We start from the raw sequence: 18,736 nt of genomic DNA on the forward strand, positions 1-18,736 counted from the left end.
GTCCAACTCTACAAAAGGGCATAGCTCGCAATGGATTTAAATGTTACTTTTACCTTTCTATTCCCAATTTCTAAACACGTCCCACAAATTACATAAATTTAAATGCTTTAAATGCTTGGAAATTAAATGTCTATATATCAACTATCATAAATTCTGAAATTTACTACATCTTTCTCTATCTAGAATTCAAATAAACTTGCTCGGTTGTTGACATGCCTGTCTCCCCTAGTAGATGCGAGGTCACTCATTACGAATATTCTTTCAACAATCTAATACATTAATTAATAGTTTAGCAGCTAATAATCACATTTTCAGAGAAGCGTGCGTTCAATAATGTTAAGTATAGAATCAGAAACCTTCTACACTTACAAGATCAACTTTATAATGGGGCTTCGACAAATATATATACAATGGGACAGGGGAAGATGCCAAGTCAATTTGTCATTTACCTAGTCTGACAATAAGATTGACTCCTTTATTTCTAACCACACAATTTTACAATGCGTTCAATCGAGCTTCACCAAGGCAATGCCACAATACAATTAAATCCAGTTGGTCACTCATCACTTCTCGTGGGCCCAAGTTCAAGCTTTGGTTGTACCAGAAGAAGGAGACTAAAACATAAACCTTGCTACTTACACCCAGATCGGTGCATTTGATCCACACAGCATTGAATACACACATATTTCATACACAGAATGCAAGCAGAAGAATTAAACATCAGTTCTCCGTTGTTTTCCTAAATGAAATGAATGCCGCTTTCATCATCAGGTTAATACCAACCCAGACCGTCTCATCTAATAATCTTTAAAGGTTATTTTAACTCCAGAAATTAACGATCCAAGAACTCAATGGCATAGCAATCAGATATATCTATTAATACATGAAAAACACAGTATTGCAAGAGAGAAAGGGAGAAGGGTACAAAAACTAACAGTAAGCGTTGGGCAATGTGCATCTGTACTTCAACTTCTAATGAACTATGCTAAAATCTAATTTAAACCTTTGGTGTCAGAAGCACCTACTTGCATCTCTCAGCTCACCAAATTAGCAGGGGAGCTCAACAGGCACTGCCATCCATTTGCCCTAGACAACATGTATCTTAGAAACCAAAGAAGCCAAGTTCACTGGCTCTCTCCTTCTCAAAGGTTTCAAAGTATTGATAAATGATTGTGACTGCCAGAAGAATCCCTGTCCCTGAACCAATTGCACCCATAAAATCTGCCAACACTGTCAATGCACCAATGCAGACCCCTCCAAAAGCAGCAGCTGTGGGTATGTAGCGGTTCAACTCTTTCTGTAAGTTAGACTCCCGATGGCCAGGCATAACCATTTGTTGTTCCTGTAACAGGAAATGTGAACAAAAACATCATATTCATACCATTCAACTGACAACCAATATGCAGTTTTTATTCATGAATCCTAATACATACAATTGATGACAGCTTGAAAAAGTAAACCGATGTCACATTCATGTGAAAATAACACAACTTTCACATTGGCATATGAGCAAATTGTTTTAAATAGCACTTTGGCCATGAGCTGAAAACATATTGACCACAGAATTTGAGGAACAGGGGTTCTTTTGCACAAACTAGGGTTCACTTCTGGAGACCATGCATCTGGGACAGCAGATTGCCAAACAGGACCACTAAACAGGATATTGAAGAACTTCAGAGCAGGATCTACAGTCAATTCAACATTTATGCCTAGTATGATAATTGGCAACAAACTCACCTAAACAGCTACAAATGCTAAAACTAGTAAATCCTAAGCTCAAGTTATGAAAGGACTCAATATGCATCAAAAAATCCTATTGCACAAACAGTTCTCACTTCTTAGAGATATACAAACATAGCCACTTCTCTACATCCTTGCACTGGGGGGGAAATGACTATATTACCTGATTAGGGTATAACTTTATTCAATATAAGATATTAATAAAAGAGGTTCTATAATTCTATAGAGTCCAAAACAAGAATATCCACATTCTCTCCAATTCCCAGATAGAACTGAATATTTTTTTTTTTCAAATGCTTTTTACCTCATAACAACAATATTTCACCTCTACTACTCAATGGAAGTCATTATAAAATATGCTACCTCTAGAAACTATTACAGAATTTCAGAGGAAGCCATTCCATGAATATGTTCACAAAAAAATGCAATGTCTCACAGAGACAACATTTTCTTTTTCTCAGAAAAAGGAAATAATAACATATTCAATCTCCTCATAAATATTCTATGTTAAAAGTAAAACGTAAAAGGCGAGGAAGGGAAGGGTGGAACAGGCCTAAACTAAAATAAAATTTGCAACACATTGGTAATCCTAAAAGGGGTGTCTTACCGTGTTGAGAGAAAAGCTCTCAATCAAGACATAAGAAATTTGTTCAAAATAATTCTAAAATATGAGAGTTCTAATTTCACATACCTTCAGTTGCTTGGCCACATCTTTAGCAGATGACCCAGAAACTTCAATCCATGTTTTTGAGAAGAGTGCACATGCTGACAACATGAACACAAAATAGAAAAGTGCATGAAAAGGATTTGCTGCCATATCAGCAAGGCTGCACACAAGAACATAGAAGCTTTGCTAGCATCAGCAGAGAAGAAAGGGAAGCCAACATAAAGAGGGATAAATTGACATGCGTTCAATTGTTTTCTATTTTTGTTATTTATTTATTTATTTATTATTATTATTATTATTATTATTATTATTTTTGGGGAGAGTGGGGAGGGGGAGAGTGGGGAGGGGGGAGTGGGTGAGAGAGATAATCTTAATCACCTTGATGGTGCAGTGATGTAATATGCAAGGCCACCAACAGGGACTGACTGACCATTTGAATATTCAGATTCCTTCCACTTGCCCAAAAGATTCACAAGGAAATTGTCACTGTATCTCCTATACAACAACTGTAAACAAACAAATTATTAGATTAATGGTAAATCAAACTTCAACTTTCTCATATGACATATCGATCTTAGTACCTGGGAGATAAAGTAGAGGTTAGACACAAGAGCAGATTGCAAAATAATAGGCATGTTAGAGGTATAGAACAGCTTGATTGGATATGAACCCTGCTGCCCACGAGCATTCTTTGACCTCACAGGCAAAACCACACGGAACCCTTGGAAATATATAACGATCAAGAAGATCAATACTGTTGCAAGTAGATTTGTTACATTTGGAAGATTCTGCGGTAAAATGCTTCACGAAGGCACGGACCTTATCTGTACGAGTAATTAGCAGATGGAATAAAGCAATAACAGCACCTTCAAATTCAGTGCCTCTCCCACTATTAATGGTGGTTGGACTAAATGCTTTCCAGATAATGTTCTCACTGAATCGTACATACAATTTTGTTAGATATCCAAACTAAGGTAGAAATACTAGTGTTAATTCCATAAAAATTAAAACAAGCTCATGGCCACTTATAAAGAAGTAAATTTCACTGGTGGATCCATAAACAGGAAAATGGAGCTCACCAGATATTGGTTGCTATGAAAAGTGATATTCCAGATCCCAGACCATATCCTTTCTGGAGAAGCTCATCCAAACAGATCACAATAATCCCAGCAAAGCAAAGCTGAATGATGATTAGAATGGCATTTCCTACTCCAAGTTGGCTAACACTACCATACATTCCCGAGAGAACGTAAGCCACTGCTTCACCAACAGCTATCAGGATGCCCAATAATTTCTGAGCACCATTTCTGGGAAGAGAAATAAATTATCAAGGAAATATAATGAGCACATAATAGATAAGAAATATGCAGTAACCAACAGAGAGAGAGAGAGAGAGAGAGAGAACTCCTTAGTTCCTGGTCATGATGAAAATCATCAATTAAGGTACAAAGCATTATAATCAGATGCTTCAAGCACCATAGGATAAAATGATAAAATTATCTCAGAAATTGCATAGAAAAGCAACATGCCAATTGCCAGATGTAGTTTGAAAGTTGACTTTAAACATCCTATAGCTTTTCTTATAAAAAAAAAAAAAATCCTATAGCTTTTACAACATTTACACTTCATATGATTGTGATGAAAATCAGGCAATTACTTTGGATGTATGATGCTGTCATATAAAAATCAAGACATGGAATGGGGTAAAGAAGGATAGAATATAAATAAACATCTGTGACAGTTACTAATATCTTAAGTTCTTAACCCAGCCCACAACCCTAGGTTCCCTTTTTTGTTTGAGAAGTGAGAAACAAGTCTATGCAAGTGATTACAATTTCTAGGCAGAAAGAAAAGGATGGAAAAGAAAGTAAACACCTCAAGTATCTAAAACTTGGTTAGCAAGTAGCAAACCATTAAAATTTGACTTCACAATAAACTTACAATAGAGCACGGTCTTCACGTACATTGTTGTCCACTTCAATGATCTTTGACCCAGCAAGAAGTTGCATCACTAATCCAGATGTTACAATCGGAGTGATACCAAGCTCCATGACAGTCCCACGGTTTGAAGCAAGAATAACACGCATCCAATAGAAAGGATCCGCACCAGTGGTAGAATGAATGCCATACAATGGAAGTTGACTACATACCAAGAAAATGAAAAGGGAGATCACCGTGTATATGACCTTCTCACGAAAGGGAACCTTTCTGTCAGCACTCTGAACTTCAGGAAGGAATGAGAGAAATGGTCTGACAAGATGAAGAACCCTAAATCCACCCCCCATCTTATTAACCACTAGCTAAACAAATTCAACCTGCATCACCCATTCACAAAACAAATAAATAAAAGCATACAATTATGTGATTGTGCATTGTTAAAGTAGAAAGTACAAAGTAGCCCATCCATGACATAAAAAAAAAAAAAAAAAAACCAGATCCATAATTTCCTAATCCAAACTGCAAACATCTAATTGGGGGAAAAAATCAAAGCCAGCGAGCCAATTTTCCCCGTATACAATATGCAAATGATTGCAACAGCAAGGTAAGTGGTAGCATTTATATCTATAAACTATCAACCGAAACAAACCCACAAATTAACATAATTTCGAGAATTCCAGCTAAAACTAATATATACGCATATACAGATCTAGAAATACACCATCAGTTAACTCAAAAAACATGTTTGGCTGCCGAGAAAATCGAATGAAAAATACATATCATACACATCTCTCTTAAAAAAGAAGACGAACTCATCAAAATCAGACTAAATTATACAAAATCATACCAGTAATACAGCAACCAAAGAAGAGCGATTGAATTCAACGAAACTAACCGCAGGGAATTGAAAACGCAGAGAAATTGTAGGAGACAACAAAATCTGTTCAGAGTCCAAACAGGGAGGATTTGAATGCAGAGCCATTAGCCATATGAACATTTTACGATTAGGGCATATGGATTGGGACACGAAGTCAAGCCAATAAGAATAGAACACGTGTCACAGACAAGTGACATGGACAACAATGTATTTCTCGTGCGAGCGCGACGACATGTTTGACCAGATTTTTTCTCCGTTACAATAACTGGCGGTGTCGTGTTGGGCCCATTTTAGGATTTTAATTAATTTATATTACATAAATAATTTGTCAAAAAGGAAAATAGTTAAACATTAAAAAAAGATAAACACACGAGGAAATAATAGGAATGTCATGAAAAGCTCAGAGAATAATTGTCGACTTGTGATCAGCTCAGTTATGAATAGGGTGGCGATTCGGATTAATGGGTCGTATTTGATATGATTAAGATCGATATGAACACGATATGATTAATAAATTGTGTTAAAAATTTAAGCACGAATACGACTCTTCTATTTTACGGATTACAAGACACGACACGATTAATATTACATTGCATTAGGTGTATTCAACACGACACGACTCATTTAACACAAAATGACATATTTAACACTGTTTGACACGACTTAACCCATTTAACATGCTACATAAGTGAGTTCATGGGTCATAATAAGTCAAATAGCTTAGTGGATCAAATGGGTTAGTGGGTCACGGGTTAAATCGTGACACAAATATTAAATCATGTCATAAACATGTTAAATCGGGTTAACGGGTTAACCAGTGACACGACATGATTATAGTCGTGTCATAAATGGGTTGACACGAATTCGACTCGAACACGAATAAGCTTAACCCAAACCCTATATTTTCGTGTCATGTTCATATCGTATTTGCGAATCGTGTCCAAAATTGCCATCCCTAGTTATGAATGACACCCTGGTAAATGTTATTGGTAAAGATAAAAAAATTAACAACAGTTAAAATCTTAATTTTTAATTGTTTAAAATTAATTCAAGATTTACTCTCAATTATTCAACTGATTATATTTTGAAAATAGTAAAAGAAAAATAAAGATATTATTTTTTTTAGCATTTACTTAAGGCATAAATAAAAAATTATTATAAAATAACATATATTATATAATAAAATTTAAATATCTATTTAATTATGCATATTGATTATCCATACATATTTGAAAATTATAATAATTAATAAAAACTATAAAAAGAAAATTCTGATTTTGTAGGGAGAGGTAGGGGCGTGAGGCGAAATATCATCCACTATAATTATATAAAATGCACCAGGTAATGCCCAGGAAAGATGGTGGAGTCACAATAGTCTCACTTAAGTACCACATCCTTAGACAGAATTTTCTAGACATGCACTTCATACAATCCTAATAGAATCAAACCACTGATAAGTATCGTCTTCCCATAACACAATCACGGTACTAAGAATTTATACCACAAAGGCATAGATAGACAAGAGTCGCCACCCGGGTAATAACCGGGACATATTCAGTGTTTTTTCTGAGTGTCATAGATGACAACTTACTACTTGCAGAGTTTCCATAACCGTCATTATTATAGCCCAATGTCTAGGTTTTCGATAGTGGGTACGTAAGGGGAAGGTGTTAGACACCCCTTACGCCTGATCTAACCTCGTTAATTCGAGTGACAGTCCTCTATTAATGTTTCTAAGAGTCTTGTTTATTATTCATTTGTTAAACTTTATCCTAAAAATGCAATTCTAATCCTACACACGCAAATAATTCACAAAAGGGTTGTTATTTACAAACAATTTTCATGCACAAGTAATTTCTATCTATGGGGTTATTAATTATTTAAATGATATTTATTAGATGACTAAAATTAATTTATTATTAAGAATTTAATTTACAAACAAATTCAATTTCAAATAACTCTACGTTTTTATTTAACCTAATTAATTAATTTTTCACCAAGTTATCCTAAGGATAATTAAACTAAATTAATTGTGTATATATGTAATTTATTCTAATATCACATAAGGTCCAAACAATCACAACCTAATAAAGATTTGTAACATGCAAATTTATTTTACAATTACCAAGTATTAAATTAAATTTATTTTACATGCTAAGGTTAGTTTAATTTACAAACAAGATTAATTTTAATTTACAAAGTATTTATTTAAATTAATTACATGCAAAAGTCAGTTAAATTAAAAACAAAGTTAATTTTAATTTACCAAATAAAAATCCTATTATTATTACAATTTCATGCCAATGGTTATTCTAGGAATTTATGATTACTTACCTATTAGTAATTGCAGTTGTTATTGGGGCAAGCTACCCTTAAAATATGGTATTCTCTTATAGTATGGCAATGAACCCAAGAAAATACAAGAACATGAATAAACATATAATTTCCAAATTCTGGCAGATTGACAGTAGTAAGAATTTTGATTTTTGAAAAATAGTTAGATAAGCCTAAAAATCATGAAAAAACTACTGAAGACAGCAAAAATATCATACAACATCATAAAATTTATAGATTAAACAAAACCCTAGCCAAATAATCTACACAAATCTTAAATTTTTACGATAATGAATCGCACTACTTTTTTGTAACATTCATAACTCACCAATCATAACAGATATGAATGCGAAACTAATTGGAAAAGATTCACAAGATTCCAAACTTAATTTTAGACACTAGATTTACACAAAAATATTAAGAAACAAGGGAGATATGGGCTTCACAAGTCGGGTATCCTACAAATCGGATTTTATAGGAACCTTAACTTCAAACAGCCATAACTTATAAAATATTAAAGCTTTTTTAGTGATTATTGAGCCTAAAATTAATAGAATTTTGTGTAGAATATGAATATAATTTTTTAAAATTTTTTACAGATTCATAAATTAATGAAAAATAATAAAAATATGAGAGACAAAAAACTAAATATGTGCAGAGTTGTGTATCCTTTCAAATTAAACATGATTACATGATCTATATGAACATGCAAGATAAATTAAAAGACAAAGAAGCATAGAATTAAATATTACAGGGCATAGATTTTGAAAAAAAAAAATAAAAGAATTAACCTTCAAGAAATATCGCAAGAAATAAAGAATAATTAAAAGAATTTTGACTATTTCTCTTTTTAATTTTTTTTCCTTTTTTTTTTTTTTTTTTTGTCTTCTCCTCCCTCTTTTTCTTTCCTTCTCCAGTAGAGTATTTATAGAGTTTTGGGAGAGAGGTGTGATAGGATTTGGAGTCCTATAGTGTTAAATTTTAGATAACTTAAATAATTGGGGTTGCAGAATTTGGATGAGACTGAGATATGGGTGAGCTGTTCCAACAAATAGGAAGAGAGGAAAAGGGGTGGCACCAGTAGGGAGTGAGAAAGAGAGTGAGGCCAAAGGGTTTGAAGTACTAGTGTTATAAGGTTCAGATAACTTAAACAACTGGAATTGAGAAATTTGGGTGAGACTGTGATATGAGTGAGGTATTTCAACCAATAGAAAGAGAGCCAAAGAGGACAACACCAATAGGTAGTGAGAAAGAGAGTGGGCAAGTGGGAGAAAAGTTTGTATAGGAGAGGGAGAGAGAAAAAAATATTTTCTTATTTTAATTTTCAGAAAATAAATTAAATGGTTCTATTTAAAATTCCTAACTAGACTTTCTTAGACCCATGGGGTCCAATTAAATTTAATTAGGTCCATTTAAGAACTATCCATATTAAATTTAAACAAAACAAAATTTTATTTAAATTAAATTAATTTCTCGAAAAAATATATTATTATTATTTTTTTCAAGATCATGCCACAGAATTAATAATTTAATTCTATGCCTTCAATTATATCTTACAGTCGTACAATTTTTCATCATCGGGTTTCCCACGATCTTAATGCACATACTCATCACAAAATAAGGGTGTACAGATTTCAAAATAGAAGATAAGAATTTCGTGAGATACAAATTACAAGTATAGATTATAGTACCACAACCCGACTTTTACAGGGAAGATTATTGAGTACACGTAGTAGGAGATTGTTCATAACATACCATTTCAAAAGAACTTACGCAAATAGTTAATTGAACATTAATAGTTCATTATTCCAACACACATGCCTGAAATTAGATGTAAGATATCAAATAGTTAGATTTTTTTTCCCCCAAAGGAAATGTCTACTTGCCAATTCCATGGCTTGGAACCGATTGCAGATTACGACTCTTCTGAATTAGAGGGCTTGTAACTGGTTGCCAAGCCGGATAATGGCCACTTCCAGAGTCAGGTACCGACTGTAAAGCAGGAACATGGCTAATTCCAGTACTTGCAACTGACTGAAACAGTATATCTGTAGTCATAGAAAGGTCTTCACTTTCACCAGGAAAGACATTTAAATCCTTCTCCGTCACTGACAGCTTTCTTGCCCCCAATGACAGAAAATGGAATACCAATGTAGCAACAAAGATTAGAGCAATTCTGCTTGAAATGGCCATATTAGAAGCTGGTGAGCTTTTCCTTGTATAGCTTACTGAGGTGAATATGGTCTGCATTTAGTAAGCTATTTATACATAGAGCTTGCCTTGTGATAATGTGAAGGGAAAAGAGGCGTAAGGGACAAGTTAATTTGCCAAGAATTGGTAGATTATTGCAAGTATGTTCTTGGAATTGGGTTAGGCACAATTGAAATAACCTGCACCCGGCCCTGTCTCTTCTCCAAAAGGATTAGTAGCTTTGCTTAGAGATTTTAGTGGCATTACACTTAAAGGAGAAAAGTTTTAGTAATTGGAAGTGATATTTGCATGATAACCATGAAACAAGCCTCCCCATATATAGGAATTCAGGCATTCCATGAAAGTTTTAAAAGGATGGGAAGGAAAGTTGATGAAAATAATGGAAGGGTGCATGAATGGAATGTACGAAATTAATTTTAAATTGTTTGAGAGTTTTTTTTTTAATAGAAAGTTAATAAATGTAAAATTTTTATATTCTATTTTTTTAATTCCAAATCAAAAGTTTAAAAAATTCAAAAAATAATAAATATAAAAATGTATTATTATTTTTTCTTATTTATACTGTTTAAATATAGTGATTCATTAGATAAGGATGGACTGAAGTCCAAATACAAAGGTTTTAGAGTTTGAACAATAAGGCACAGGGCCTAGAACAATAAGTTAAATCTACCCTACAACATAAAACCATCACAATAGCCCAACCCATTTAGCAAACCCTAACCCATAACATTTAGGTCTATAACCTGGCACCGACATAACAATTAAAACTAATAGTGCCCCCCATTTTCATCAAGTCACAAAACACCTAGATTGGAGGCATGTAACACCTGGAGAGCCATTCTCAGACCAATTGAAGGAAGTAACAATGTAGACATTTGAAAAACAACGGCACAATAAGAAAGCTATGCATGAAACCCACAAAGTAGACTAGAGGGGTGGTTATTGGCAGACCACATTAGTAAAAGATATAAGGTTATAATAATATTAATTTTAGACGTTTCGTTATTTTATCCCTATATTCGATTCATAAACAGAAATTTCACTCTTATGCTATGCAAAAAACCATTGTAGGAGAGCAGCTTCCCTCTCACATTAAAGCCCAACTTTCTTAGCACTACTCTCCATACAATGATCAACAAACAAAAGATAAAAAAAACATATACAGCCAACTGACGGTAGGTAAGGTACAATTCACGACCAACACAGAAAGGAAGCCTCTCTTTCGCCCAAAAGGGGTAAGGGAGAACCATGGAGATTAAAGTAGAAACTCCTTTCAAGCAGAAAAACTATACCCATAATGAAAAGATTTTCTCTTTCTAAAAGCTTAGAGGGAGAGAGAGTCAAATTTCACCATTCAACTCTCACGAACAACTACGTGCAATGCACAAGTTTGAGCTAAATTATTTTTCGAAAAGTGGAATTAGTCCACATTTGACAAACGCTTACATGACATAACTAAATATTTAATCAACTAATCGAATCTTTCCCTTCTTATAGTTAGGGCTCTCTCATTTTTTTTTTTTTTTTTTTTTTTTTTTTTTTTTATGAATCTGGAAACTTATTAAATAACTCATTCAAGATTTGGTAGTGAAAAAACTTGGGTTTGGCTTGTGTGTTCTCTTTAAGGTTTGGCTCCGCAAAGCCATCTTCAAGTTCACATTCACACAGAGAAATGATTGTGGTGGTAATTTTGGTGTGAGGGTGGGATCAAGGGTTCGGAGCGAGAAAGAAGAAAAAAAAAATGTTAAAAATGATTTTTTTTAATAAAAATAATATATATATTTTTTTAATTTTCAATTTTAATCACAAGTAAAATTCAGTAATTTTATAATAATGGATAAATTATTCAAATAAAAAAACATACAAAAGATAACATTTTCATCACTAATTTGAATATAAAATTATCCGTAACTTGTAATTCCCTATTATATTACACTCAAATTATGACTTATTTAAATTCATAATAAATTATTCAAAATTTTAAAATTCGACCAATTAAAGTTTTGATTTTCTGAACTCTATATTAAAGTTTTGATTTCAAGGATTTATTTTAATTTCAATAGTTGATATTTTTTTCTATAAAAGAAAAATGCAGAATAAAAAAGGAAAAAAAAATAGAAATAAAAATTAGAAAAAAAAAAGAAGAAGAAAAGAGAGCCCGTTGAGCCCAAGGATCAAGTTTTATTAGGTTGTTAAAGTTAGAGTCCGGGACCTAGCCCAACCCATTATAAAAACCTATTTGACCAAATGGATTCGGGTCAATCAGCCGTCATTTCCACAGCTTTAGATACTAGAGAACCATTCTCCTCGTTGGAAAATTACTGTCTAGTAACGCAGTCCGGTTGCCTCCAACGACGATCCAACATGCGAAGGCCATTCCACGCTTCAACAGAATACTATTGACTTCCCCTAGCGTCGGTTTTACTAGAAATTGCTTCAAGCGAAATCGGAAACTTGAAGTTCCTGAAACTTGAGGTACTTCTTCAAATTTTAGCTTATTTTTTTTTTTTTTTTTTTTTTTTTTTCACTTCATTCTAAACAAGGAAGACATTTTTATTTTCAACTTTTAATTTTCGACTATCTTTCAGCTTCTATTGAAAAGAAATGGAAGATTGTAAAGAGAATGTTGGGTTGAAATTAATGGAAGATTGTAAAAAATATGCTGGGTTGAAAAATTAATAAAAAGGGGGATTTGATGCTTTATTGTATCCGTTATTATGATAATTTCTAGCTTGCACTGTATCTTCAGTTTTGGTTTAATTAGATTATTAAAGTTAATGAAGTTAGGTTTTTTGCAATACACTTGCATTTCCAATTTCGGTTTGATTTGAAGTGTTGCTGCATGTGTATATGTTAATTTTAGTACAAGCAAATTTGGATGAGATTTTGTGGGTAGGGGACCGTTATTGGTTGTTGCCATGGAAGTGATGGTGATGGAATGAGATAAGGATTGTTGACTTCTTTATACAAGTTATAGTTTATTTGTTTAATCTTATGTGGTTAGAGGCAATCCTAACTTAAAATGTACAACAAAAATGGAAACTTTCCTAGAGAAAGATGATTAACTGTTTCTGAGGTTAATTTCCCCGTTCATCAAGGTCTTATTTGCATGTCAATACTGCTACGAACTCATACCGCTTGTTATATTTCAGGAGAGTTAAGGTGATCAATTTGCTGTTACTATAATGGAATCCAAATTTTTTCGGTTTCTTAAGATAGTGGGTGTTGGATACAAAGCAAGGGCTGAAGCAGAAGGACGTCTCTTATTTCTCAAATTGGGATACAGTCATGAGGTTGAACTCACAGTTCCTCCCGCTGTTCATGTTTTCTGCTTCAAGAACAATGTAGTTTGTTGCACTGGAATTGACAAGCAAAGGGTGCACCAGTTTGCTGCTTCTGTTCGTAGTTGCAAACCTCCTGAAGTTTACAAGGGCAAGGGTATAATGTACATTGATGAAGTGATCAAGAAGAAACAAGGAAAGAAATCAAAATGATGGGGAGCAATTCTGCATGATATTAATGGCAAATTGTTTTGCCTAATTTCATGACGTTAACATACAATGTTTTTTTTTTGTCAAACAAGTTCAATTTCTGAGCTTGAAACATTGGAATTTTATGATTTAGAAGGCATTTAAATTAGCAAGAAGTTCTGCAAAAGTGGTATGATTATTCTATATGTGAGATTTTTGTTTCTGCTGATGGCCTTATTATCACTATGTGCAAGATAAATAATGTTTACTGATATAAAAATGGTTTAAATTGTGACCTTTGTCTCGCATGCCAATGAATGTTGGTGGAAAAAAAAAATTAAGCAGAATGTCATTTTTTATTTTGAGTTGAAGAATGTCCATCAATTCAATTCTGCATGAACTTCTTTCTGAACCTCAAGGTTTTGATCAAATGTTGGTGCCGCAAGATGAAAGTAGAAGGATGACCAGTTTTACGTGACAAGGTTTTCATATTGATGATCATCAAATTGATTGTACCCTTCAAGTATGCAACTTGAGCCCCTGGCAATTTTTCATTCATTCTAAATCTTTTTTCTCATTTTCCTTTTTTCCCTTATTGTCACACTCTCTAACTATCACCATTTTTTTTTTATAAAGTGGTTATTAAATAACTAAATGTAGAAGACAATTAAAGAAATATTTAACTGATGTGTGCTTGTTACCCGGTATCTGTGTGTGCGTGTATTTTATTTATTGACAAAAAAAAAATAATGTGTGCTTTGATACTAATTCTCACAATTATGTGAAGAAATTATTAAGTGTACTCGGTGCACATGCATTGTCTTTCACAATCATGTGGGATTCATTTTCTATACTATAAGGAGTGTCCAATTTTTTGTGAGAGAGAAAACATTATTTTTTAATACTTTCAGCGTAATAGTAATTAGCCCTGATTGTAATCTGGTAACTAGCAGCCCATACGTATGTATAGAGCTGGCCTGATCATAAAGAGGGGGAAAGAGATGCGTAAGGGACAAGTTAATTGGCCAGAGTACATTTTGAAACTGTGAATCATTATAGAGCAAACAAATTTGAAGCTTGTAGCAAGTGATTTGCGGAATTTGGTTTAGGCAGATATGAAAGAAGCTGTTCACCAGCCATTGTCCTCCTGGCAGCTAGTGCCTGCTGCATTATGTTTCAGAGTTCTTGAGACTAGGCTCTCCAGAAGGATTGGTGGCTTTGCTTGGGAATTCTTAGTGGTATTACTGTTGAACAATAACACTTTTCCAAGCTAGGTAGGAATATATATATAGCGCAATTAGCTCGTAAAAGTACTAGACAAGGTAGGTCATAACAATGGACTAAGGGTTATATCACCAGTAGTTCAAGCAACTACTCAAATAACCAATTACATAGTTATGGCTTTTCCTCATTCATTGGCTGATTTTGAAAACGTTGCTTCTAAGGCATTATAATGGAAAAAAGAATAAGAGGAAGACCCAATAATAATCTTCTACTTATCTCTTTCTTTTTCTTCTTCCTTCTTTCTATTTTTTTTAAATAATATTCTTGTATTATTTCTTTTGCAATTGTGATAAAATTACATCCCATGTTAACTTCTGCATATTGTACATAGTTAATTAACCTTCCCAACTATTCATGCCAAAATTAATAAATGAAGAAACCGTATCATTCTTTGCTCAGCCTCAGGATTTGAATCTTCATCAATGAAACTGGTCAGGAGCAAATTCATTTTATGAATTGAACTAACCCCTTCAGTTTAATTATTTTTGTACTTAGTTTTATGAATCTTGAAACTTACTTGACCAACTTCTTAATTGACAATATCATTAACTCATTAACCGATATAACAAATCACATTTCCATCACTAATTTGTGGCAGCAACAAATTTGAACCCACTCCAATACCTTTGAAATGTTACATAAAAACTGTCATTCATTTCCATGGGGGAAAATTAGATTGAGAAGTGTGCCTAAATCAAATTTTTTGCTGAAAATCTTTTAACTATTCTTATTCAAGTATGAATATTTATTCCAATTTCTCTATATAAATGGGGGGATCCAACATGGGAACAGTGGATTAACTACCCCCTATTTACTTTTAAAAATCATGATTTTTATCAAAATTTATCTCATTCAATTATTTAAATTGCCTCCAATATATTTTTATTTTTATTTATACAATGTCTTTATTCTAAATGATATATATATATAGAAGAAGAAGAAGAAAACCTGGTTAATTTTCAAGGAAACGAGTTCTAATGATGAAAGAAAGTTCATGAAGCAACTAATTTAGTCAGTTATTATTCCATAGAAGCTTGCATATTGGACAGGACACAATTGAAGCATTATGTATACATGAGATTGGATACATGCAATTATTCCAATGCCTTCAAAATGTAGGACAATATAGGAATGAGGACAAAATATGCATACTAATGCCATCTAAAACTAAAATTTTTCATCATGTTCTGGATGTCCCTCTCCAGGGCTTGGATGCGACGACTCCGCCGGATATCTCTCACTCCTAGCAAGTTGCATGGCAAACATCTTCTTCGTCTTATTGCAGCTCACTTCATAATTCCCTCCACCGCTAGGAGAGGAAGGTGGCGCAGTAAGTACGTTCAAAATCAAGCTCTCCTTCTCCTCCATGCATGAGAGCTTTCTTGCCTCCAAACCTTTGCATAAACACACAAGAAGAAGGAGAAGAACAAGTGCCACTGCGCTTAGACGAGCCATCCAGAATCAGGAGAGATATATCAAGAAAATATAGAATTAATCCTGAGACAGATGACTTATTGGTGCTTTCATATGCACACACACACATATATATGCAAGGATATTGGAAAGAGATCAGGGAGAGTGAAGAAGTTGGGCAAGAGTACTATGAGCTACTTTTGTCATGTACTTTAGAATTTGGGTTAGGTATATATGAACTAATTAAGGTGGTAGCCAATTACGTGAAGTCCTACTTCCTGAAGCTGTGGAAGATCTCCATGCAGGAATCTGACACATGTTCATGCATTTAAAGGACTAGCGGGCTGCTGGCCCCTCACTCTTCCTAGTTTCTCTCCCAACTGTGGGTGGCAAATGGGTTGGGTTAAGTAGGTTCAGATTATTTCTAATTTTGAGTAATTTGGACATCGTAGGATACTTTCAAGTCAAAATAATAGATAATTTTTTTTATTATTTTAACATTTACATTGAAATATTATTTGATATGATCAATTTAAATGAGATAATTATAGATTGAATAAATACAACTATCATTAATAAATCGATTTTTAAATTTATTAGACATTTTAAATTAAAATAAATTAATAGTCGCTTTAATTGGATTGCATAAATTCAATTAATTGAATTCATGGATGAAATCAAAAAAAGTGTAGAGTGGCATTACTGTTTATAAAGCTAGTACAATGAGTGATGTGAAGTGGAGTAGCTGTTTAGCATTGCCTTATGACGCCAAATGCACAAGGCTGCCTTGCTAGTCAATTGAATTCCCTACATTGAGGTTATTTTTTATGCATTATACTAAATCTATTTTTTTTATTCAATTAAAAATATTTTATCATAAAGATTCACAAAGAAACTACATATCAATATTTAGTCTGATCTGAAATTTGAATATTCATCAATAAAATTTGGAGTAAATAAATTTGTCAAATTAGACTAAAGAAAATGGTTTTTATTTTTTAAAATATAGGCAATCTACATATAGAGCATTTACGCTTAGCACATAATCATTATATTGCAATTTATTAAGTCAGGAAGTTTGCTCAATTTAACAATTGAACCCATTATTCCTAGGGTTAATTAATAATTACATCATTCTTTTTGAACATATGTAGGCTTTAATTTCCTCATTCAATGGCATAAGCAATTATTTTGACTAACTTCAGTCTCATTCAATGACATTTGTACTCATTACCTGTAAGTTTACTAGTACATATGTTAAAAGTTAATTAATAGTATGCATAATTAATTAATGGTGTAATGTATTCATGTAAATATTGTAACACCCATCCCTAAATTATAGAGTCGAATGAAACGCGAGAAACTTATAAAATTTTTCCTGAAAATATGATATATTCAACCCAAGATAACTAATTAGAAATATTTATGAGCAGTATGCATTTAACGTGACTATCAAGTTTACCAAGATTATCAAATTTACTAAGAATGGCCATCAAATTACAAAGAATATCATGATTAATATATATATATATATATATATATATATATATATATATTTTGCTAGAACTGGGATCACTAAAAGAATATGAAATGTTAAAAATAAAACTACGAGCATAAACTCAATAAGCGGATAAATAAATAACAAAGAAAAAATATATAATGTTTTAATACTTAATAGTATTAATTTTACTGTGCTTAAATAAGTCAACTGAATAAATATCATTTAATCTAAATGAGCTAAAATAAAAATTTATTCTGTAAAAATATTGCTGAATTAAAGTTTCTGAAATAACATAAAATCAGTAATATCCTCGTATACTCGCAACATGTTTCCTGTAGATAATGCTAGTATCTCAAATGTATATAATAAATTCTGACAGCCTGAGAGCAATGCAAACATATTGAGCTCTATGACGATGCTATTGGCCCAAGAGCAATAAAAATATTAATAATACACATATGTAGAGCTATTCTCAAAAGGCGATCACTTGATATACGCTCCAAGACAATACAAATATAACTGAACTGAAATTATATCACTTGTCATCAAGATATTATCTATTCGATACATATATTGAATATATTTAGCCATTTATTCAACTATACTTTTAAGTCTCATTTTATTTAATAAATAAACACATAATTATTATTATTTATTTTTATATAAAAAAATAATATATATAAATAAACATTGAGCAGTATTAAATATTTATACACTCACCTGCTATTGGAGATAAAGATAAAGATAAATTAAAAGGGAATGATCTAGTCAACAAAGATGTCCCTATAACCTATATCTGGAGCAGGATTTCCCAATTCCAATTGCAGCCGAAGAATACCGAACACAGAAGAACAGAAAAATTTGGTATGGCCATCACATGCTGCCTTCTTACTTCCACCCTATGTCACTCATGTACCAATATTTTACCTCTCCTTTTACCTTCTTTCATGCTTAGCTTACCCAATTTCAGCTTAACCAATGTCAAGTTAGAACTTATTGGGACTAGGAAATGAAGTGGGTTTGATTATTGGTCTTGGTTGGACTAAAAACTTAATCAAGGAAGGAAATCTCAATCAATTACCCTTTTATTCAACTGCTAGCTTTGATTAGGGTAACGGGAGGACTCAATAACAGTTGAAGGAGGCTAGGGATGTTGCTGGTTGGCTCTAACGGCATTGAAAATGCCAAAATCCAAGAGGGACAGCGACAACAGCTCTTCTATTTCTTGTTTCTATTTTGCTGTTTGGTTGGAATGGATGAAATCAACTCTAATTGAAGCAACAAGGGAGTTTAGGAATGGT

At 32.9% G+C, this 18,736-nt stretch overlaps 1 protein-coding gene and 1 pseudogene across 1 annotated transcript; one reads left to right on the plus strand and one right to left on the minus strand.

Moving 5' to 3' along the window:
* Nucleotides 1-796: 796 nt before the first annotated feature.
* LOC131168742 (uncharacterized) lies at nt 797-5,324 on the minus strand (annotated as a pseudogene).
* A 6,708-nt stretch (nt 5,325-12,032) lies between these two features.
* On the plus strand, nt 12,033-13,413 carry LOC131173803 (60S ribosomal protein L6, mitochondrial-like). Its single transcript, XM_058136258.1, has 2 exons — nt 12,033-12,242; nt 12,920-13,413. The coding sequence occupies exon 2, from the start codon at nt 12,953-12,955 to the stop codon at nt 13,259-13,261; it is 309 nt and encodes a 102-aa protein (XP_057992241.1). The 5' UTR covers nt 12,033-12,242; nt 12,920-12,952; the 3' UTR covers nt 13,262-13,413.
* The last annotated feature ends 5,323 nt before the right edge of the window (nt 13,414-18,736 follow it).

This window comes from Hevea brasiliensis, chromosome 15, assembly GCF_030052815.1.
Source record: "Hevea brasiliensis isolate MT/VB/25A 57/8 chromosome 15, ASM3005281v1, whole genome shotgun sequence".
NCBI lineage: Eukaryota > Viridiplantae > Streptophyta > Magnoliopsida > Malpighiales > Euphorbiaceae > Hevea > Hevea brasiliensis.